Source organism: Lepisosteus platostomus, chromosome 3 (assembly GCF_059453375.1).
Source record: "Lepisosteus platostomus isolate fLepPlt1 chromosome 3, fLepPlt1.hap1, whole genome shotgun sequence".
NCBI classification, from domain to species: domain Eukaryota; kingdom Metazoa; phylum Chordata; class Actinopteri; order Semionotiformes; family Lepisosteidae; genus Lepisosteus; species Lepisosteus platostomus.
In genome coordinates, this window is record NC_142613.1 from 5,570,722 (window position 1) to 5,594,652 (window position 23,931).

At 41.6% G+C, this 23,931-nt stretch overlaps 1 protein-coding gene across 3 annotated transcripts in view; it reads right to left on the reverse strand.

The window, feature by feature from the left end:
- Positions 1-17,774: 17,774 nt before the first annotated feature.
- pebp4 (phosphatidylethanolamine binding protein 4) overlaps positions 17,775-23,931 on the reverse strand; it is a 124,406-nt gene continuing 118,249 nt past the window's right edge. For all 3 annotated transcript variants that reach the window (XM_088624071.1, XM_088624069.1, XM_088624070.1), the window contains one exon: positions 17,775-18,681. In XM_088624071.1, coding sequence (XP_088480197.1) covers positions 18,590-18,681 — 92 coding nt within the window. In that variant the 3' untranslated portion in view covers positions 17,775-18,589. The remainder of the gene's footprint in view (positions 18,682-23,931) is intronic.

Consider the following 23,931-nt stretch of genomic DNA (forward strand, 5'->3'; position numbering starts at 1 on the left):
ACTCCGTGCACTTGCACCTTTGCAAGACACGCGCGGCTACTTCGTGTTCGTGTTAATTGCCGCTTCGTCAACAGCTCTTTAGATGGTGCAATATTTAAAGGTTGCAATTGTCATGTGCACAGATCGCGGTGCAGGCTAATTCGGGGCTTGTGGTTAGCCCACAAACAATGCGCTGGCTATATGCTATTTGTCATTACGTTGGAGTTGATGCAGTTCCAACAATGACTAGCAATGCAGCATTTATTAAGATGAAGTTGTTTTCAGGCGGCCCCGGTAAATGCATAAACCTAGAAAAAAAAGTCGCGAGACGACCCTTTCCATTTGAGATTTTGGATTGTAATGAATTCAAAAGCCACAATTCAAATAAATTGCAACAGGAAGTGCAAGCCTTCGCGGCATCTATGAATCTGAAACTGGCGATTCGTAAGCTGCTCCGGTGGCAGACGCGTTCATTTACAACCGCTATTACTTGTAATAATATCTATTTATGCATCCACTGATTTAAGCAACCACCTTTCCAGATATGCTCGCTGGAGAAAGAGATAAGGAGGTAAACACAGATAAAACTGCACATAAAACTTATGCCGACTAAAAGGGTATGAAATCAACACTAAAACAGACCCATTATAAAATACATAGTTTTACGCATTTCACGTCTATTAGAACGCCAAATCGTTGCATTTCACATTTTTTTTAACGATGGATTTCAGATTCTGAACACGATTGCTGCGACACGCCGATGAGGATGCCACTTCAACAACAACAAGAAATCTATCTTAAAAATCGGGTAACCAGTAAGGATGTCAGATGCCATAGAAAACGGGAGTTTTGCGATGGTGAACGGCGGACGCGCCGCAGTCACCCAGACCGGGTGCTCGGGTCACTCTCAATGGAAAGTGTCTGCGGACAGGTTTAGCGTGGTGGACTGCTGTACCATGAACCTCAGGCATGGAGAGCACTGGAACCTGTTCTGACCAGTCATGTTTTGTCCATTCTGTAAAGCTATTTGAGATTGTATTGAGGGTATCTAGTCATCTAGGTGCTCTCCGTCGATCTGAGATCGCTGTGACCCCCGTGCCATTACCATGGGCGGTGTAACTTATCTAGCAGTCAGCCCAGTCCATTCACGTAGCTGGAGGTCGTTCAGACTTAGACGTTGAATAGAGGATGGAGTGAGCCGTTCTCAGCAGTCACCTCGGGGTGCTCTGTGGACATTAGGTCAGACCTCGTGGTCTCCTGGCTCGTGCCACACCACAGTAGCCCCTGAACCTTCTCATAGTTGCGCCACAAAACTACGGTGTGTTGTGTTTGTTTTTTGGTGGCCTGCTATTGTATACAGAAGGTAATTCGCTTTTAAATAGCCGCAATTATATGCTGGCACAGATAATTGTTCTAGAATTCAGAGTGGGCAATTTTAATGGAAATGGTTTTCACTAATGCTTCTTTTAACGGGGATGTATAATTGAAATAATATTAATTTACAAGCCTATATGTGAATGTATGGTTGCTGTAATGTGCTTTTCAAATTTATATAAAAAAATAAACTTGGACTTTTTGTTTCCTGGATTATTATACAGGCCTGTATTGACTTGGGTCACTTATCTCACCTCCCCCCTCCTTTTGGGATACGTTATTTTGCAACAATATCGAGTGTTTCAGCCTAGAGCATTATTGAAGATTAAAAAGAAAGAAACTTTCAAAAGCCAAAACAAAACTACCGTCGTTCCAGAAATCTGCAGGAAGTGTAGATACTCCCTCCATTTTTTCTTCAGATGGTCTAAGGAATTATGTGTGCTTGTTGACGGGTTTTAAAACGAGTCATTACAATCCATGGGTCTGGAGATGTGCATAACGATGAAATAAAACTCAAAACGATGTACTTTTTCAGTGTATACTGGCTCAGACTCAACAGATGCTACTTTTTCTGAACTGCGAGCACAGAGGCGTGATTGTTTGAAAACAGTGTTTACAACCCAGTACATTTCAAAACCTCCAGGGAGGGGAAAAGGAGTTCTGCAGGACAAAGATTTTTAATTACACAGACTTAATCGCTTGTAAACATTGCAAGTGCTCCGCAGACCCGCAGACTTGAGCTGGAGTGCCCAGCCAAAAGCTCGAGCCTGAACTGGAAGCCCCAAATAAGGCGCGAGGATCCGGCGCCGCCCCTTTCTCTCTCGATTTGGTTAGAAAAGTTCCGGTTAGACGAGCTGCAAAGTGGAAAAGCGATCGGAACCCGCAGCCTTTAAAGGAACCGCAAAGGACGAAACGTCATGGATCGGATTTCACCAATTTAGAAACAAGAAAGAAAAAAAAAGTCTTATCTGCGCCTTTTTTAAAAGTAATAATTTTTGCAAAGGAACCGAGCGACTTTCCTTGTTTGTTGTTATTGTGTCGCGTTTGTCTTCTATTCTGAGCAGAAGGGAAAGTCCGGTTAAGTTGCTTTTTAAATATTACAATCATGATTTCATTAGCTCAGCGTTCTCCATACTTCCCATTCATACAACACCCATCTCTTGTTGTTGCCATTCCCATATTTACTGTAGTCTCACGGTAACGCGGTAAATTTACTTCATCCAATCATTTTATCTGTGGCTTGGGGGCAGAGGGAGTGGTGCCTTTATTTTTCAACTTTTAAATTATGCTGTTCATCGCCGGGGTCCGGAGTCCCAGTTTAACTCAAATCAGAAATGAAATGGTCTTCTTCGAACACACCCTTCTGAACCGGCCAGCTGTGTTTCAACTCGTCTAGGGCTTCGCCAGGTCGCACTCATGTTAATTGTTTTGTTTCCTCTCCAAAATGATAAACACATACCGGCAAAGTATTATTAAATAATATTAAAGTTTAAACATCTCGTATTAAATATTTTTTACATTTTCTAAAGTTATTTGTCACAACTATGCACGCGCAAAAGATTCGGTTGGGGAATTTGTATACCGGCCCCTAAACTGTGCATTAGACTCATTTTTTTGAACAGTGAGTACATTTGAACAAGAATTGTAATTATAAACAAATAAAACCGCGTATGTCATCGCGTTTTCATTTGTGAGTAGGGCAAGTTGTCGTCCTCTTCAGTATTTCAAGCCGGCGACATTGACATTGAGGGATAATCAGACTCTCGGTGCGCGTTGACAACATCCCACTAGGCTTCATAAACTAGTACTCTGACTTGTATATTTGATACGTTCCAGTTTCAACACACCGATTTCTGTTTAGGCAAAAGGGCGTACACATTTCACAGGCTGGCCCACGTTTCATGAACTTGGCCAAGGTGCGCTGCGCTTCGAAAGCGTGAAAAAGCGTGACTTCTAAGGTGTTTAGAAAAACGTTATCCTGAGAGAGAGGTTTGCGCCCCTGGTTCTACAGAGTCCCTCCCTATAGTTTTTGAACCCATTAGTCAAGATTAAAGCCAGCGTCTATACACATGCAGGAAATGTGCCCAGTGTTCAATAAAGTAATTCCGGGCTCAGGATAAACAAACTACAGACGACTCTTTTGCTCTGCAGGACTGGAGCTACGGACACTTGTGTTATACAGAACTCCCAGTAAGGGTAAAAGAAGCTAAACGACAGCTGAAATCCGGGATCATTAAGTGATAAGGTGGACAGGACTATACATTGGAGTAGCCCCACATGTGTAGCATTGATTGTTAAGCTTTATTCAGCTGTATTGAGAGGAGGGGCAACTTTAAGCGCTCCTGGCCCACAGAGACCTTCGCACGCTAAGACTCTGATAGTTGATAACTAACAGTAAACGGACTGTGGGACAACAGCTTCAAGCCGGACAAACACTGCTGCTCATTGGCGTGTTAGCCAATCAAAAGAAACAACTCTCTCAGGGGAAAAATGAATGGTTTTATGTCACACCAAAGTGTCACTTACTACCGTCGGGCTGTAATTAGTTTGCTATATGTTACTTAACAAACAAAAAAGTGCTGGCTATCAGCTCTTAAAGGTCAACTATATGTAATCAACTACAACCCCCCCAAAAATGAGACGAACCTCCTCACTGTCAATGCTGGTGTAATGGGATCTTTGAATCTTTAATTCCATTAGAGAGAGCAGGTCTTCTCAAGGGTCTCCTTTATCTGCATGGCACAGGAAAGCACACATTGAAAAGTTATCTATTTTAGCAGGGAAGAAGGGAATGATTAGTTTAAAAATTGGGAATTGTTTCAGCTTACTGTGTTCCAGATGCAGGCCTGAACACTCATTATTTGGTCTGGGTATTTGAGAGAGGTGGACTGTGTTTTCTAGCCACCTGGATTCTCCTTTTAACCAACCCACCTGAAACGCTTTATATAATAATAATAATAATAATAATAATAATAATAAAAATAATAATAGTTCCTTACACTTATATAGCGCTTTTCTGGACACTCCACTCAAAGCGCTTTACAGGTAATGGGGATCCCCTCCACCACCACCAATGTGCAGCCCCACCTGGATGATGCGACGGCAGCCATAGTGCGCCAGAATGCTCACCACACACCAGCTATCAGTGGGGAGGAGAGCAGAGTAATGAAGCCAATTCATAGATGGGGATTTTTAGGAGGCCATGATTGGTAAGGGCCAATGGGAAATTTGGCCAGGACGCCGGGGTTACACGGGGTTAGACATATGGCTCCCTCATTCACAGAAGGCAATCCAAAAAGACACAAGACTAGTTAGACTCTTACGTTGACCTCAGCACTTCTGACTGATAAAAAACATGACATGACCAATGCATACAAACCACATCATGGTCGTCATGGTGTTAATTCACATTAGACAGAGAAAAGCTAGGTTGGACGTACAGCCTTCTAACCTTTTTTCCATGTTCTCCCCAGTATAAATTTCAAACTACATCATGTTACCAACATTTTAAATGTGTGCATATTCAGGTGACAATGAAAATCTGAGACTGTCATTGCACAATGTGGGTTCAAAGCTGGCTCAGGACCTGACTGGACCTGGCTTGTTTGACTCAGTTTAGCCGTAATAAATATTAATGGAATACAGGCATAAACTGCAGGAACCCAGAGCCTATCCCGGAAGCATAGGGCACAAGGCATGTCTGCACTCTGGGCAGGGCACACACATACAGGCACTCAGAGATCACACCATATAGAGACTCCAGTTAACTTAGCCAGCATGGCCTTCGAAAGCTGGAGCATACAGCACAAAGCCAGATGAACACAGAGAGAACATGCAAACTCCACACAGAAGGCCCTCAGGCCCGGCATCATAATCAGGACTCAAGAACTATGAGGCAGTGTCTATAACCATCACACCGCCCTGCTGCCTTAATTATAATCAAACAACATTGCATAAATGCAATTTCAATGTAAAACATTCCATTTTGTCCAGATTTCTCAAAATGCCCCTATATGGCTCTTCGTCTGAAGATTTAATATATACATAAACTGTTTAGCTTCTGGAAAGACTGAGCATTGACATTTACACACATTGCAAATTATTCATTTCACCTGAAATTACAAGTCAATGGAAAGCAAATTCGACAGCAGCAGTTGAGATGACTTACATGGTGAAAGATAGTTCTTTCAGTGCTATAACTGCTCATTTAGGAGCATGCTGACAGATACCCTGTGAAGGCCGAAGCTGCTTCCCCATTAGTCATGGTGTCCTGATCTGAATCACTGTGATCAGATTAAAACTACAAAAATGTCTCATTTTCAATTTCTTTCTGCCCCGACCACGTTTCTCCCAGTAGTGGTATACCCAACTGAAAGGTCACCCCAGCACCCGAAAGGAACAACAGTGTCTCACGGATTCGCCAGATCTTCGGTCCAGTGAATGATCTTGATCAGGCAACACCGTGATGCTTCCCTCACAAACCAGAATGAAGGGTTTTTCCTTCGGCAAATAGATCTGATCACTGGGACTTCCATAGCACAGCGGGATTAAATCGCCTGTAGGCAGCATCTTTCAATGGGCTGGTGAGCTCTTTGTATTTCTGTTACCGTGACGGATATTCATCAGTCTGGCTTTCAAACAACATAGTCCCTATGTTTAGTAAAAAGAAGTACACTGTGTTAATATTTATCTCATGCTTTGCCCCCCCGCCCCCTCCCTCAGGATGTAATAGCTAAGCTAAGAATTAATAAAATTATCCAACTGTCACAGCACACTCTGGGGCCTGGGTTCAATTAGCAACGTGCAAGCCGCGTGGAGTTTGCATGTTCCTCCTGTGTTTGTGTGAGTTTCCTCAAGGTGCTCCGGTTTCCTCTCACAGTGTAAGCACATACTGGTACTGTAGGTTAATTGACTTCTGGGGAAACTGGCTCACTGTTGTGAGTGTGTGCGTGTCTCTGTGTCTCTGCCCTGTGATGGACTGGCGTATCCTGCTTTGTGCCTATTGGCTTGCTGGGATGGGTTCCAGCTCCCCACAACTCTGAACTGGATAAAATGGATGGACGTTTGCACCTGCCCCAGCTATCCTGCTGGCTTAGAAGGACTTTCTTGATAACATTATATGGCTAACAATTGTGGTGTTACTCAGGCCAGTCCAAACCTGTCCTGCCAGAGACAGAGCCTAGAAACCAAACTATCTGCTTGATAGTGTTACCTGAGCATTGCTAATGGGTCAGAACCTTAAACTGGGGAAACTTTCATGTGCACAGCCTACTAATCACCAGGTGACCTACAACTGTGATCAATCCTTCTGGAGTTTTTCACAATTAGCAACTTTGGGCTTGAATAAATAAAAAAAAAGTACAGCTGGCTCGGAAAAACAGCTTTCATTAGGGAAAAAATAGAAAATGATATTTTAGTATTTTAGTAAATTAAATATTGTTAATGTTAAGATTCCCCTACTGGAGAGAGTTACAGAATAGACTTGAGTGGGAGATGGTCTGACTCACTCTCTGTGGTTTTTGGCAAAATTAATGAACTGGGGTCCCCAGTGGGCTCAGGAAACCAACACGAGGCATAACGTGTAGGTGAACAGCGTCCCCCGGGATCCCGGACGGTCTGGATATTCCCGTTGAATAGAGAGCGATGGAACATGCAGAAGTACAGATTCCATTAAATAATCGTACAAGTTCTAGGACAGCTAAAACACAGATCGGGCGACCCTCTGTCCCTCTCCTCCCCTTCCCTTTGACACTTTCCTAAAATCCGAACCCTAAAACATTATAGCTTTGTATTTATCCCCTGTAAAATGTGACAATTTTTGTGGGAGGGCCGAATTATAATACTGATTTTGCAAGGGCGAGAATAAAATACGACATACCGAAAGTTTGTCATAAAACATGAATCATAAATACAGATTATTGTAGATGTTTCTCAATATGGTTACTAATTCATATTACTGTAAAAATGAAGCTCTGTGTATTGACGGACTCATTGCAGGAAGTAACATTTACCATTACGTGAATTTCTGGCGCACTCGAAACAAACTGAAAACGACATTAATTACAATATAGTTGTGAGGATTTCATTCGTGGCGTGGAGTTATTATTCAAGTCTGATGCCAAATACCAGTGACCAAGGGAAACTTTTACCCATTGTGACAAGGCAAGTGAAAACCAATGCTAAGCGATTTGAATATTCTTCTGACAAAAAGAGGAACTGGTAGAGACGCTTTTTCCACTAACAAAAGCGGTACTATTTCCCTTCCGTTGCACACTCGAGCGCGAGCACGCGTACTGTACACACACACATTCAACATCCGTCGCAGACGCTCTCCTCATACCAGTAAACGTCGGGCAAAACACCCGAAAACACCGCAGTTGTGCAGGTGTTTAAACATAACGGGTCAATTAATATTACAGAGAAGATTTAGCTCTTGAAAGAGCAAGCGATACCACAACCAACCGATTCTGTTCTTCACCAATTTGCCGTAATCACATCTAAAGACAGTGATATACCGGGTGAAATGGTAACTGGAATGTACTGTCCAAACCGCTGGCTGTAGGCTCAATATCGTGATGTTGATTGTAATAGTAAAATGCATATTTGTGTTACAATCAAAACCTTTTCTTGGGTTAAAGGCATCAAGCTGAACATGATAAAAATCATGATTAATTATATCCCATCAGTGATGCTGATTTTTAACGCTACAGGTCTGCAAGTATTCTGAGCTCTTTTTTTCCAGGCAAAAATTGTTACAGCAATTGTGACGTTTTTTCATGCACATTTTCTTTCTTAAGAACAATTAGCATGAAAACTATTGAAAAGCTGATTGAAATAAGGTCTGGATTACATGCTACACCCAATTATAATAGCTTTTTAATCAGTAATTAATTAGTAATAAGTAATTAAGAATGGTTTCGTCTTTGCGCTCAATAGAAACCCAAATACAAGGCTGTAATCTGCCACTGGAAGATTTGTTGAAAAGTTGATTTCAGTCTGGGTCCCGGTGTTCGGATTGTCTGATGGAGATGACCACCAAGATTGACCACGAGCAACAACATTTAAAGAGGAACAAAATTCCACCCTCACCTTCTCCGGAGCCTGAGTCTACCAGTGTATTGTACTAAGAAATAAAAAAGCTGTTTTAAAGTTGCGATTGTCCAAAGGAAAATTTAAGCATTTTACAACAGATGTGGTAAAATACCAGACACCCCCATTTCATTACCCTGTAAGTGTATAACTTGATCACCTGTCAAGGAATCAGCCAACTAAAAATGTTTCCTGCACAATTCTGCAGTGAAGTGATTTGGAAGGGCCTATGTTCGACTGTCCCTGTATCAATCAATATTTTTGATTCCCTTATTGGTCTTCTCCTGCCCAGAGAGCATTTCTTTATTTTGAGTATATTAGTAAACTAAGGATTGCGGCGTCCTGTGTTCACTCACAAGAACGTAAGAGAGAGGAGGAGGGCATTTAGCTCACCTATCCCTTTTGACAGCAGTTCATTGATCCTTGGATCTCATCCAGCTGTTTGTTGTTGAAGCTGGGTAGTTTGTTCCACGCTCCCACAACCCTTTGCGCAAAGAAGTGCCTGTTTTTCTTCTTCCCCTCTGTGGGGCAGCTCCACTGCTGGCTGTGTTCTGCTCCAGCTGGAGGCAGCAGATGCAGGAGAGTCAGGGTGAGGTGGGTGGTGCTCTCGAAGGGAAATAACCTTTTTGGAAGGAGCAGTTTGGACAAAGAATCGTTCACTGCCTGGCTAACCCACACCCCCCATTACCATTATCTACCTCCCTCTGTTCTCTGCTCTTTCTACACCTGAGTATAGCCCCCCCAGCAATGAAAAGTCCCCGTTTCTTCACCAGCCACATTGCACAATTAGAGGTTTCTAATGCAATTACATAATCAACCCATCCCTACGGCCAATTATGGAAGTTTCTGCAGGAAGTGTGAGAGGTGATGCAGGAAGCCGCAAGGCCAGATTCAAAGAAAGACTTACAGAACAGCAACAAAAGCATCTTAATAAAAAAAACACAATACTATTTTCCCCACATCATGTTTTGCAGGGCCTTCTTCTTATACTGTATATGCTGTATGTAGGTGTGCAGAATGAATCATCTTAAATATTCCAGACCGGACATGTTTGCTTGGCAGCGGTGGCCCTCTCTGACTGAGCACCCCGACTTGTTTGCATGTGGGGATTCCGTGGAATCACCAGCCGACAAGAGATCATTATCTAGCTATTTAAATATACAGTGGGAAAAAAAAGACACAACCACAATATCATATTCAATCAGCGAAAGGCCCGTGTTCTCAGGTAACACACGCAACTTACCTCCCTGAAGACTTACATCGCAAATATTGTTGTTATATAACAATTGTCCAGTTCCTAATATTTTCTTTAAAATGTTAAAATACAGCTCAGATACAGGAGGTGAATGGTATGAAACGACAACATTTGCACACGTGCTTTGCCAAGTTGACACTAGAAAGTCAAACTCATTCAAATCCAGAGCAAGCTCTTTCTCTCTTCCCCCTCTCTAACCTTTGGAGATTATGTTAATTTTCGATTTAATTTAAAGACTATAAACTCCATGTACGGATATTTAAAGAGATTGTTAAATTCTGATAAAGCTGCAAATATCTGGCTGGAAGAGGAGGTGTATCCTCGTAGGCCCAGGAAAATCCCTTATAACACAATGGTAGCAATTAGTGTGCAAGCGGATAGCTCTGCAAACCATTTACATTTCAGACATACATCAGCCAAAATGGTAAATGGACTCAAACAGGCGTGAGGCTGTTCCACTAGAGGGCGATACAGAGTCTTGAGGCAATAAAAACACTGTGATTACAATGAGGATGGTATATTCTTGGTGGCATAACTGTGGTTTTATGAGAATGGTCAGGTGTAGGCAGACCTGGTTAAGTGCCAGGTTCCTATAGGTTTTAGAGGCATCTTTCACGTATCACCTGAATAAGATCTGATAAACAGAGCTGACTGTACGTCTTACTCAGTTAGTTGGTTGGATTAAGTCATTAAGGGCTGAGATGGAATGAAAATCAGAGGCAAGCAACAAGAGAACTGATGCTCCAGGCGCTACGATTGTAGACTCAGCCTCTTTGATAACAAATCTTCTGGTTTTGAAGGTGAAGAACCTCTATTAATGACTCTGGAAAGCTGACATGAGAAGCATTTGCAAACAGGGTTAATCAAAACAGTATGTCTGGAAGTATCCTTTTATATTGTGAGAGACACATTAACTAGCACAGGGCCCTGTTCCATCAGGACATTCCATCCTTCATTTGTTTCACATTCCACATTTCATCAGGGCATTTTGTTATTTCCCTGGGTGACTCTGTCATGTGACATGGCAGCGGTTGACTGCAGTGTCATCTATCCATCTATACTTAGCACAATACTGGGTCACACTAGGCCAGAGCCAGACCTGCCAGACAATGGGTATAAGGCAGGGTACGTCCTGGATGGAGCACCAGTTCCTTGGCATGGCACGCCCACACTTGGTGGACTATTCAGAGATGCCAGTTCACCTATACAACATAGTTTTGGATTGTGGCAGGAAACCGGAAGGTCTGGACACAGGGGGGGCATACAAACTCCACACAGAAGGGCCAGTTTGGAATTGAACCAGAGACCCCTGGACCCCAGCGCTGATCACCAAGTCATCAGGCCACCAACAATGCTAGCCACTACCACAGAAACAATGCCTCTTTTTGCCAAGGAAATAGACAGTACACCTTCAAGTGTTCATTCAAGCTTCAGGCTTCCTTTATATCACAGATAGTCACTACTGGTCCTGTAGGGCCATGTCTTCTGCTTTTCGTTTTATGCTGAAGTCACAATGACTTTGTTTGAATCAATTGATCAATCAACACGTCTGTATTCTCACCGTTGTTGAGGTTTATTAGTTAGCTGTAAAACCAGCCATTGTAGGTAAGGAATGAATATCAGTGATCAGCCTGTGTCAAACAGGCAGTGTTGATCAGTGTGAATTGCTGTGTATCTAAAGTTTCTTGAATTATCTTGCAGTTTGCCCAGGATCTTGTCTGTTGATCTTTCAGACAGACCATTATGAATGCTATGATGCTATGTTTCTGAAACCATCAATTTAAAAAAGATGACAGCGTGGCAGGACGATCTACAAAAACAGGACAGGTGGTGTACACATTTAAAAAATACACTAGAACAGGATCGCAAAACATTCCACCAAACTCCAAACCAGCACAGCAAAATTAAGCAACAATTGTACTTTCACTGTGTGAGATCTATTTTTAAGCCTGATACTGAATGCATTATTCACACCAAACCACCCTAAAAGTCACAAAGAAATTACATATAAGCTTTTTCATTCAGGCCCATTTGAATTCTCAATTTCTTGTCCTCCTTAATTTTGTCCCTTACTCTTGCCGTACTTTACCTGCAGTGATGCAACGCCGCCTTCGATTCACATTTTGCTGCCAACCCGCAGATTTTGTTTCAGATTCTTAAGTGAGTTCAGAGCCCTAGTGGGTTAAGCTTTTCCTCTGTCTTTTCGTTTTTGACCAAATCAAATTAGTGGTCCTTACTGCAACCAATGAGATTAAAAAACAGGGTCGTTTTCGTTTGTAAATGCTAATTATACACATCCCATTGCTGTGGGCTCATGGAAGGCTCCTGCTGCTAGGGGATAAGTGACAGATGAGAATAGGAAATGAGCCTGGTGTTTATGCCAAAGGTCATCTGGTTCCATTTACTTGCAACCAGTCTTGCCGGGTTGGGCTGCAGCTCCGCTATTAGGCTCGATGTGTGGAGGGGGTGGAGGACCCTGTCCTTATGTGTGTCGCCACTGCATAATTCCGTGTGTCTGACCAGGGGTTTATTGTTTGGATTCAATTTGTCATAGTATAACATTAGTCTCTTTTGAACTGCCTCACCCCCCACTTCTGCCATCTGCCCACTTGCAGAACGCAAAGTGCTGAGGACAGAGGGGTGTCCTCGGAAGTCGCTGCTGAGAAGAGAAAGAGCCCTCCGCCATCACCTGATGAATCTGACCCGCATGTTGCACAGAGATCTGCAGCCAGGATGATCAGCCTTGAGTACTGCTGTGTAGCCTGATAACTGCCTGAGTATTGGTCTACCCTTCCTCCCAGCCCATTCCTTCCTCTTCTGAGTGACACTTGCTTTGGCCTGGAGATAGTTCATCTATGACTTAGTCTGCTTGTCTGGAAATCCTCACCAGCTGGGGACACCCCAGTTTATAGCTCGAAAACTGTCTTTTTTAAAAATTAGAACAAGTTTGCTATGTTGCAACATTCAAAGTGATGTTATCGCCCTTTAGCGAGCTTCATTCCTCCTCTGTGTGAATGATAAAAAACAACTCTTTCTTCATATTTGACCAATACCACTGTTTTCCTTTTCAAAACACTTTATATTTCCATATAGGTGCTGTGTATCTGGAAAACTGCCTGCAACAGTGGAAGCAAAAGCTCTGTGCATCTCGGAGCACAGAGGTTCTTTAAAAAATAAATCCTCGGATGTGATATTAAAGGATTTGCTGCTTATTTTTTGAAGTAATAAGCTCCTAAAGATTGGTGCAAATATCAGGTAATTGGTCAATTATTTCTCGGAGTTCACAGAAAGGGCACCTAAAGGTTTATTGAGGTAGGTTAAGCCTCAGAAGGAACAAAGCCCTCAATCACCCTTGTGCAGCCTCTCAGTCTGGTGAGACACAATAATAAGGTCAGTGAAACCTCCAACAAGACATTGATCATCTGCACATCAAAGTCGTTCTTGGAAATCAACCCTCTTTCAGAAAGCACTGATATTGACAGAGTGTTTGTCCTCAGTGACATAGATACTAGTTGAAGCACATAAACAACAGCATTAGTACTGACTGCCCTTTCTTCCACAATGTAGACATTTATTATTAGTAGAAGTAGTAGTATTATCAGAAGTAGTAGTACTCATCTAGATAATGTGGTAAATTACTAATATATTGCGGGAACTACTGGAGTTGAAATTCTCTTGCTAAGACCATCACTTAAAATGCTTTGTATGATTGCGTACAATTTTGGTCACCACGTTACAAAAAGGAAATCATTTCCAAGAAGGCGAATAAGGTTTATTTCTGGTATTAAAGGAACTGGATCTCTTTAGACCTGAATAAGGGACGATATGGTTGGACTTGATAGATGTATTTAAAATCTTGAAAGTTACTGACAAAGTCAACCCACCCAACATAGGGAGAACTAGTGACACTAAGACCTGAGCACACAAGTGGAATAAGAGAGTGTATTTAGAACTGAAATCAGGAATGACTCTTTACACAAAGGTTTGTGGGGATCTGACATTGCTCAGCCAGGTTACTGTGAGTTTTCAGGAAATAGCTGGATGAGATCCTTGGATTAATATGATACAAGTAACCACATGAGGAAATTAAATAAATATTAAATATTAAATAAAATCAACAACTTTTAAAAATAATGCATATATGCAGGAAGCATGAACTGTACTGGGTAAAATTGATGACGATGACTGTATTACAAGTGAGAAGGAACTGCTGCATGAAGCATTCGGCATCTCTGATCATCTGAAAACCTGTTTTTCCCAGGCAGTTCATCCAATAAAGCTATCTTCCAACAGCGCAGGCTGAGATTATTTCAGAAATGGTAGGTTCAGGTTCATTCTCTGCCCTGCGGTGACTAGGTGAGGTTGCCTGTGTGTGGCTTGGCTTGGTACGTGTTCATCCAGAATGGCAATCTTCAGCTAAGAGGGGAACTGTGTCTTGTTGTGCATGCCTATGTTCAGGCATCATCAGAACACCAAAACTAAGCTCAAGGTAGGCAATGTAGGACAAACAATGTTGATTATACAAATAAAATACACTAAAGAAGCAAATAAAAACCACATAAATGAAACCACATAAATCAACCAAGAAAGTACCATGATGTAATATGGGGTAGCTTCTAAACTATATTATACATCCTACAAGAACCTTTGCTCTTGGGTACATATCTGTCTAGATGACTACTGGGGCCAAAGAAGTGGAGTCCATAAAGCTATGGTTTAAGACCTGGGATAAACGCTAAATAGGATCAGTTCAGAGAAAAAGTAGTTCAGTTAAATTAAGTTAGAATACAATGTTCTGATATTTTATGTCCAGTGATAGGCACCTTCTGTAGAAAGACAATTCATATAAAGTAAACTGGGATTTAATGTAAATATAAAGTTAATATAAATGCAATTGGTTCCAATACTCATTTTTTGCATTTCTAATGCCTCCCATTATGCATTTACACACAGTAAACCTACATTTCGGAGCAGGTGCAGGTCACTTCCATGAGAAAGAGTCCATTTTCTTTCTACAGTCCGTGTCTGCAGTGAATAAACCACTACTTGTTCCTTTGTTTATGTATACAAATAAATCCCACAACATCCAGGAGCAGCAGACAAGTCGTTCCGTCTCCAACAGTAAACTCCAACACTTCACCGCAGTAGTTCCACTAGATGTTCATAGATGCTTGTCAAGATGAAAGATCTCTCAGTAATCATCTGCTTAGTTTCTGTGTTCCAGTAGCTCCGTGTTAAGTGAATTTGTCAATCGCTGCCACCCTAGAGGCTGTCTGGACTGACCCATTAGCCAGGTTTGTTTTTGCCTTCAGCAGAGCACCACAATCACATGACATGCACCAGAAAATGTGCCTTTTTTCCCATAGCAGAGAAGACTGAAGAAAGGGTCTGGTACTAATTTACAATAATCGCAATGAGACATAGCACAGTATGTACTGGGCCATGCCAAATACCAAGAACAGGATGGGTCACTTCTTTTGAATGTGGCATTTTGTAATATTTTACTCAGTTGCTGCACATATATGCACACACATTATTGTTCCTGTGTATTAAGGATTGATATTAGAGAAAATGCTGCCTTTATGGTTTTGTGAGTCTCCATTAGTTCCTAGGAGAGTGAGAAAGAAACCTTCTCTAGGTTTTTATCACAATGACTCAGCCAGTCAGGGAAATCCAATTCCACCAATTAACCCTTCTCTCCATGGGGGACCTATTAACCCTGTTTCTCTATTAGCACAAAATCACTTTCACTCACTCCTTTAAGGTATATTTCTTTACTACCAGCTCAAAAGGCTATACCAAAGTTGAAAGAAATCATCACGGAACAAAATCTTCAATTACATCTATCTTTTTTTGAGGATCCACTAGTCTCGTGTATTTGAGTTCTGCGTTTAAGTAAACAAATCATTTTAAAAATGCAGCATCTTGTTTAATATTCTGACCTCATATACCATGTACTTGTCAATGGAAATACAACAAGAAATATGCACAAATAGAACTAAAACTTTCCCTTCTCAGATAACAAAAATAATCACCCTCCCCTTCCCCTCAAGCACTGCCCAAGTGTCAGGCTCAGAGATAGTGCTGAGGAGTATTTTGGTTCCAGCAAGTTCCATTGCAGTAGAGCTTGTGGTTTCCGCCTGTATTGTGGTCTCGGTCAGAGCCGCCCACTTCCTCTCCAGGGCCTGACGTACTTCCTGTGCCGAGGAGCAAAATTAGTAGCAACTCTTTCCACATTAAGACCCGTGATACCGGGTCTTCTTCCCTTCTCATATAATTAGTAACTGGAAATAAACGTAAAAACCCCAAAAAGAGAGTTAAACAGGTCAGATTCACCTGAAACCACCGAAGCAAAAGTTAGATATTCTTCCTCGGGGAACTTGTTTGTGAAAACAAAAAACACTTAGAAAGCCATTTCACATTTCACTTTTTCTGAAAAAACAAATGGTCTTAGAAATGTTATTTTCACATAAAAGGAAACATAAAATCTGTCTATAAAGAATACCAGAAAATACATGAGAGCAGAGTATATAGTAGTTCATTTCAATATTAATGACTGCCACTGTGGGAGTCATTACCAGTATAGGAGTCTAAAGAAATATTACTGCTGAGGGTTGAACGTGCTTATCATTGACTTTTATGTTGAATTTCAACCTATTAGTTTGTGTCTTTCACTTGGATTGAAACAGATACAGTATACATTGACAGCAGTGAGTGCTGTCAGTGCAGGAGTGCAGAGGTTTCAGAGATCGAATAAAAGTCTCCTGTATTAAATGAGAAAGCTGGGGAGAAAATCAGGCCTTTTTTATACTCTTCCCCTAAGATATTGTAAATGCATAATGTCACATAATGTTTGTTTAATTTAATTGATTTCCTTTTCCTAAAGTGAAACCATCATCCAAGTCACAATATTTTAGTTTCTAATTAATGCTGGGATGTTTTACAGGTAGACAACAAAGGATCTGGAAAATCAAAGCAACGTTTAAGGTGAAAAATATAAATATACAGTACACTGTATATACTACAATGTATGTCCTTTTCAGAGTGGAATTAAGCCCTGCTAGTTCCAATGAGTATGTACAGTATACATCCTGTATACTGTATATGTACAAATATGGAGAAAAAAGTCAAAGGAAAGCTGACCTCACTTCACAAAACCAGACATGATCAAAAGCAAAAGAAAAGAAGATATTCTGTGAACCAGCAGTGAGTGTTTTACCCACAATTACACAGAAAGAAAAATCCACTACATGTTAATAAAATCATAGTAGCGGAAACCAGAAACCATAACCTTTTTTCTGTGAGTGAGGCGGGCTGGGAGGATTAGATCTAAAAAGAGGAAGACGTGAAGTGAAGACTGGTCTTCTGGTGCTGCTTCCTCCCCGACAGGTCTGACGTCAGGAGTGTTGTCCCAGGTGCTGACAGAATCAGAGCTCTTCTCACTCTGAGCCTCCGTTTTTAGCACAGGTTTGTGAGGGCTTTCACTGAAACTCCATACACTGGCTTGTCCTGTACAGTGTGGGGTGTCATAGGTGTTACTACTATGATGTAATACACTGTGTAGTCAGGAAAAGAGACTGGTTGATCTGCCTGAGTAACTTTCTAAGTGTGTGTTTGCCAGGAATGAGACTGGACAAGCAATAATAAAACTGGCCACATTCTTAAAGACGTGCTCTGAGCCACAGTAACCCCTAGTGAACAGATACCAGATGAGGCCCCAGTTGAGCTCCATTCATTATTTATTATCAAAAAATGATGATCCAACTCAGCTGTTGCTTCTATTAATTCAGCTCACAATGACATGGGGAAGGTTAGAAATACATGCCTAATCAGTTTTGATTTAACATGAACAGGGGTCTTGCATGACCCCCAGAGCCAACACTGTGACAAGCCATAGTGGTTTGTCATGTGGCCTGCAATAAAGTAGTGCATGTCCTTAGTTACACAAAAACAGTCTCATGGAATCAAACTGTGAAAAATAACTATTTTGCACAAATTCCAATTTTACTGGAAAAATAGGCTTAACCATGAATAAAAAAAAAAATCAGAATCAGTCTTCATGAATCAGAAACCCAAATCACAGCAGACATTTATTCTCAGACTTTCACATTACACAGCGATGACCCAAGCTCTGATTCCAGTTCACAATTTGATACAGTTTCATTTAAGTCAAAAGCACTAAACCTATAAATTGCAAAACAATTAGAGTGACTGCACCATTTGACAAGTTGAGCACACAATAAACATAGAGGAAAATGATTGAACCCAGCAGCATAAGCTTAAAGACCAGCTCAAAACTTCCTTCCTTTCCTATTATTTCATTTCTTACTTGCATATCTTAAATGATTTTGTATTTCTACTTGCTCTGCTTACAGTAATTACCTTCAAAGATAAGACTAAAAGCTAACCACTTCACAAAGTGAGGAAGCAGGTGAGAAAAGCATGTTAGCATCCCCTAAAGCTGTGATTGAAGTCTGTCATAGTGATCTATACAGCTGGTGCCATGCCTCTCTCTGTGTATCATCTAAGTTGTTGTGCGACTATGGTTTGATGGATGACAAACAAAACACAAGATCTTCCTCAATTGGAAACTCAGATTAAAATTCCAACAAGTCCAGGAGACCCTATGGTCCTTAAAGCTGTGGATTTCCTCTCCAACTAGAAGTGATAGATCCAACAGAAAATGTGCTCTGGAGTTGTTTTTAAAGAGATGTAATGTTTCAGTAAGGAATCAATACACAACAGTGACTTAAGACAGGAGTACATATTTCAGCAGGGAAAAATGCTTCTCTTTTGGCATGTTTTACAAGGCAGTTGGGTATGTTTTAACTAGTTGTCAGAAAGCCATGGCAATGCCAGGGTACACAATAAGATGGGCCTAAGCTTTCCAAATTAGTCGTTGGCGTTCTGAGTGAGAAACTGCACAGTGGCCACAGGACTTCCCAGATTGAACTTCTGGATGAAAGCCTGCAAATCCCAGTTACCTGAAAAAAAAGTCACAAATCTGTAAGTAGCTTTAGGCATAACAGGCAAAAGAAACAAAAATAAAGAAGGCAAACACCACGAGCAAGCTAGAGTGCAGTGATAATAACATGCCATGCAACGCTTAAAAGCAGGCAGGATGTAAAGTGGCAAATTAAATTAGCGTAGCTAGCAGAGAACATTAGAAAGGTCAAAAGTAACATTAGGCTGTTTGGCTCCTTATGCCTGAATGAGAGTTGACTATGGTACTCAAAACTGTGTGGAGAACTGATAAAAAAATACAACGTAAACATTCATGGAGAAGAAAAAGCATTCAGATGAATTACAAGGAGATTCGGGAGGCAGTGTATTTTTACAAAGGCATTCATGGGAGTGTGAACGTGAAATGACTGGCTCATTAATGAATGCTAGTCCTCCTTCAGGAGATATCTTCATGAGCACCCTGCCCTTGAACTACCTATCTGCTATGGCAAAGAGTTTCATTCCTGCTGATTTGCAAATGGATCCGCTGGTTCGAATATTTATTTAGTTAATGCAACATGATGTGCTTTTTTTCCCCCAGCTCTCCACTCACGGCTCATTTCAAGCAAGTGATATAAATGGCAGAACTGTGGCTGCTCTCCAGGAGCAGGGACACAGGCCCCTCGGGCTAAAAATGTGTCAAACGGGATCATTTGAATCGTCTCCCCTTGTCTCTAAACCTTCCCCGACTTTTCTGAATCGTGTGACCAGATCACAGGTTTCATCAGTAGTTATTTGCTCAGAAGCCACCTTCATCCAGGATGACGTAAAATACATCTGAAATTTCCATTAGGTACGATCCGTGAGAGAGCAGCATGACCTGTACTCCCCTGCCCCTCGCACCCGACAGCCATCTTTCTTCACAGCTCAATTCAACGGGAGAAATTGAAAACAAGGGACAAGAAAAAAAAAATGGCCGCCTGGTCTTTTGCAGGCAGCCATATCCTAAGAAACCGAGCTGGCCACTTTCGCTGGTTATTTAAAACGAAACCCTGCCGTGAAGCACGTGGCTTCGAGATCTGAGTCACTGAGAACAGCGCTGCTGAAAATAAAACGTGTTGCCGTAGCATCGGAGGAGGGATGCGCGAGCAGTTGGCACCCAGAGCAGGTTCTAGCGCCTGGACTGCGTTTTTTCTTCCCTTTTTAAAACAAACACCAGAAGGCAGTCCGGCTGGTATGACAATATCACTTCATGGATTTTGACACCCTCTCCCCCCACCACCCCACCCCCCTTCAAACAAAATTTGAATTAGAATTCCAACTTGACAAACAAAATGCTTTTATTTGCTCCTTGCAGCTGAAGCAGAACTTTTTTTTTCCCTTGTAAACAAAGCACGGGGGGCTGTAAGCGAGGATAATTTTGGCTGGGTACCCGATGGTAATGAATGCTATTTTAAGTATTAGGCATAAAATACACTGCCACTGCTTTTCAATAGCCTTTGGAGAGCCACAATGTGCTACAAATTAAGTTTTTTTATATTTCTTTTTTTTTTCATTGCAAAGTTGTTAATCCGCAAATAAAATCACACGAAACTCATGCATTTGCAGGGTGAGAAGAAACAAAACCACAGATTTCAATTTCGATGGACTTTTCTTGTTACTGTTACTGTCTTACCCAGCTTTGAAATGGCTAAATGTGATCTCTTCACAAGGAAAGTCCATGTCACTCGCTGCTTCATCTCAGCTTTGCAGTCCCACGGCAGGGGCTCATACTGTAGCTCTTAGTAAATGTGGGGACCCTATTCTTTATGGCACTTATTAGGATTTTTATTACTTATGAGTATGTTGTTAATACTAATTTATTTGGCTAATGCTTTTATCCCAAGCACCTTGCATTTGTGTCCTCTGACTGAAGTGCCTTGCTCAAGGTGCCCCACCCACTTGGGATTTGAACCCGTGACCTTTCATCTCCAAGCCCATTAAAAAAAGTAAGACATACAATAGAATTGCACGTGTCCTTCATTTTTTTCAGTGTAGTAATGTACACACTATATATATTACGTATACTATATATACACTTAGGTATGTATGATATTCTCCATTGTGCTATAAGGGAAAACCCTTTCAGCCTGTGCAGCAGGCAGTGCAATGTGTGTTAGCAGTGCTCACCACATCCTGGGGAAAGAGAGCCTGTGAGTGGCGTTGCCGGGGCGGAGTGTGACAGTCATAGTGTTGAGGGGAACAGTGTTGTTCTTATGGGAACTAACTTGTTTATTCCCCAAGATCCATAATTTCACATCACAGGTGAGAGGAACACTATCCGTTTGCTTCACCAGGGGTAAGCAATCTTGTGTCTGCCATCCATTGCACGCTCTTCTATTGTAACTCCAGAAACGTCCTTTGTTAAATCAGGTAATCTGGTGCAGGAGGGTCAATTTGAGAATAATTTAAAGTATCAGCCCTGTAGTGGGATGGACTTCCTGGGGTCAGGATTGCCCAGTTTGTGGCACTGGTTTGTCTTGAATGGCAATGACTGTAAGGGATCAGTCCCACAGACCACACATTCTGGAGTTCACTGGATATTTGCTGGAATTCTGGGCCTTGCTGTAGTCTAAGACCTTTCCTGTGCCCACTTTGCAATTCCTACACATTTAGAAAGAGCGGAAAGAAAATGATCATATTTTTCTTCAAGCTTCAAGATCTAGCTACTTGAAAATGTCAGCTGACTGGTTTATAAAAAGAATATCTGACCAGACAGTCAGAAAAAAAAGGCTGTAGATCTTCTCTCCAGCTCAGGTACAACAAAATGATTAAAGAATATTTTTTTTTCCCAAACTCTTCCCAGAACTGCAATTTCCTTTTTGTAATGTATAAAACACAACCAAAAAGAATATAAAAATATGTATTAAATTAATTAATTAAAAGATGTGGTAAAAATCATAAATATCAATGGAAATCTTGCCCATTTCCACAAAGGTATATTGTTAGCTCAGGTCTTCTGCAAAACCCTTTCAAAAAGACCTTGGATTGCTTTCACTTCTGCTCTGGTGGTTTCTCTATCAACAAACAAGATGTCATTGTCTAATTTGTTCACACATAGCAAATATATCTCCACGTGATACCCTTCATCATCACACTCATCCTCATTGGTGCCATAACAGCTCTTGTGAGGGCGAGGTAATGAAGACTGCACAACCGCAAGGCCCTGTCTGTGCGACCCCAAAAACGGCTCGTTCAATGGCTTTGTTGAACAGCCCTCCCTTCTTCCTACAGCTGGCGAAGATGAAGAGAACTTTTATACCCACGGGGAGTGAGGAGTGACTGTCCAAACGCAAGAACGATACCCAACGAGAGGAAGACATTTAGTCCATCTCTCTCATCTGGCAGCAAGAAGCTGAAAATCACAGGGGTAAAGATGAGACTGGGAGAATTGGGACAAATTTATTCTGAATTGTCTCTCACTCATACAGTATGCCACGCAACCGCCACCACTCATTTCTCGTTTTCTTTAATTCTCTGTCCGCTGAAATCGTAAAGCAATTTGTCAGAAAGCACTCTCCTGGGGAACCTGCACAGTTCTGAAGTTGCAGTGTGGCCTAATCAGTAAATCCATGTTCATTTCAAGGTTGTCCTAGCGCTCCTGGACTGATGAGGACTCCCAGATATCAGTCCAGTCTGCCACCACAGCTCTCCTTTGGAATAGACAAATCCTGGAATACAGGATTGTAAGACAATAGGCAAACAGATTGAGAATGGTCTTCTGGCAGAAAGATTACTTCAGCTGAGCATCTCTTCAAGCCTATTTCGAAATGCTAGAAGTATTACAGAAAAGCTGGGACAGGAACAATAGACATAAAAAGGTTAAGTAGGCTGTATTTCTAACCATTGATATCCATAGGAAATTAAATTTAAGTTAATGAACATGATTGCTTAATATTAACCAGAGATAAGATCAATGTAAATCATAAATGTGAAACAGATGGTATGGAGATAGAAGACGTACCCTAGGAGAAGGACCTAATCATTTGTTCTAATTCACCAATGTCTGCATTTAGACAGTGTGGAGGGAGCAATAAAAAACAGGCCAACTGAATATGGGTTTCATTCAAGAAATGTGTTGATGAGAATCTTGGAATAACTGCTACCTAGAATGTGTATTTGCAGGAAAGACTCAATGGCCCTTTTGAATCTGGCCTTATGTTCAAATATTAATTTTGTAGCAGGGCCTCTTCTATCATATTCATTATTCTGCCCAAAGAATGCAACAAAGATATGCATTCCTGATCTTTTCATTTTTCATTTCATGGCGGCTATTAACAGCTTAACAAAACTGATGAATGACTTGAACTGATCCAAACTACTCCTCTCTTGAGATCTTTACCGTCAGGGATCTGGCTGGAGTGAGCATCACAGCTCCAGCACAGCTCTTTTGATTGATGCTGGTCAAACTGGGAATTACAACGTGGGTTAAACAGCATTTACCTGCCTGCCTTTCTTATTCACTGTCCTGGAGAGCAACTTTAATTGAGTGTGGGAAATGGAGTGGGTGACCTGTGCTTATGAGGTGACAGGGTGCTGGCAGCCCAGTGCTCAGGGGCACCAGGGGGGTTAATGTGCCGCCTCCGCATTTCTAGGGCACAAGGGCCAAGTTGCCCAGAATCTGGGTTATTAGGAGCTCGCTGCTTCCCTGTACTCTGGCCCAGGGAGAGAAGGTGGACAGGGACTACTGGGATTCCTGGGCAACCGTTGATTTACACATTCGAAAACAAAAGGGTCCATGCTTTTAGAACAGCCCATTGTCGTATAGTACTATAATGTGGAGATCAAATCAGACTGTATTCATTTTATTTACCTTTAACACAAAACACTGTGTGGCACAGTACTGTAATTCATACTCTATTTCCGAAACTTGAAATTTTTGATGTTCTTATTTTTTTCTTGATAGTTTCCATGGGCTGGAAGATAACATGAAAATTATCAGCACGCTTGATACTTTGCACACAAATCTGTCCTTGGAAATTATTTTATCTCCTTACAGGGAAAATATAAGAGGGGGTATAAGCTTTTGGTCAGGTCTGCAGACAAAACACACTTTGAAATGCGCAAGAGAATGCAGAAACCACAGCTCTCATGCTCTCTCTATACTGCTCATTTCTTCATGACCTACAGCTTTGTTCTGCCGAGAGACAGCGGTAAAATGAGCCCCAGAGTGTGATGAGTGCAGATCTCCCTGTCGCTTGGGGTCTATGAGCACACACAGTGCCTCTGCCCAGACAGAGGATAGCACCACT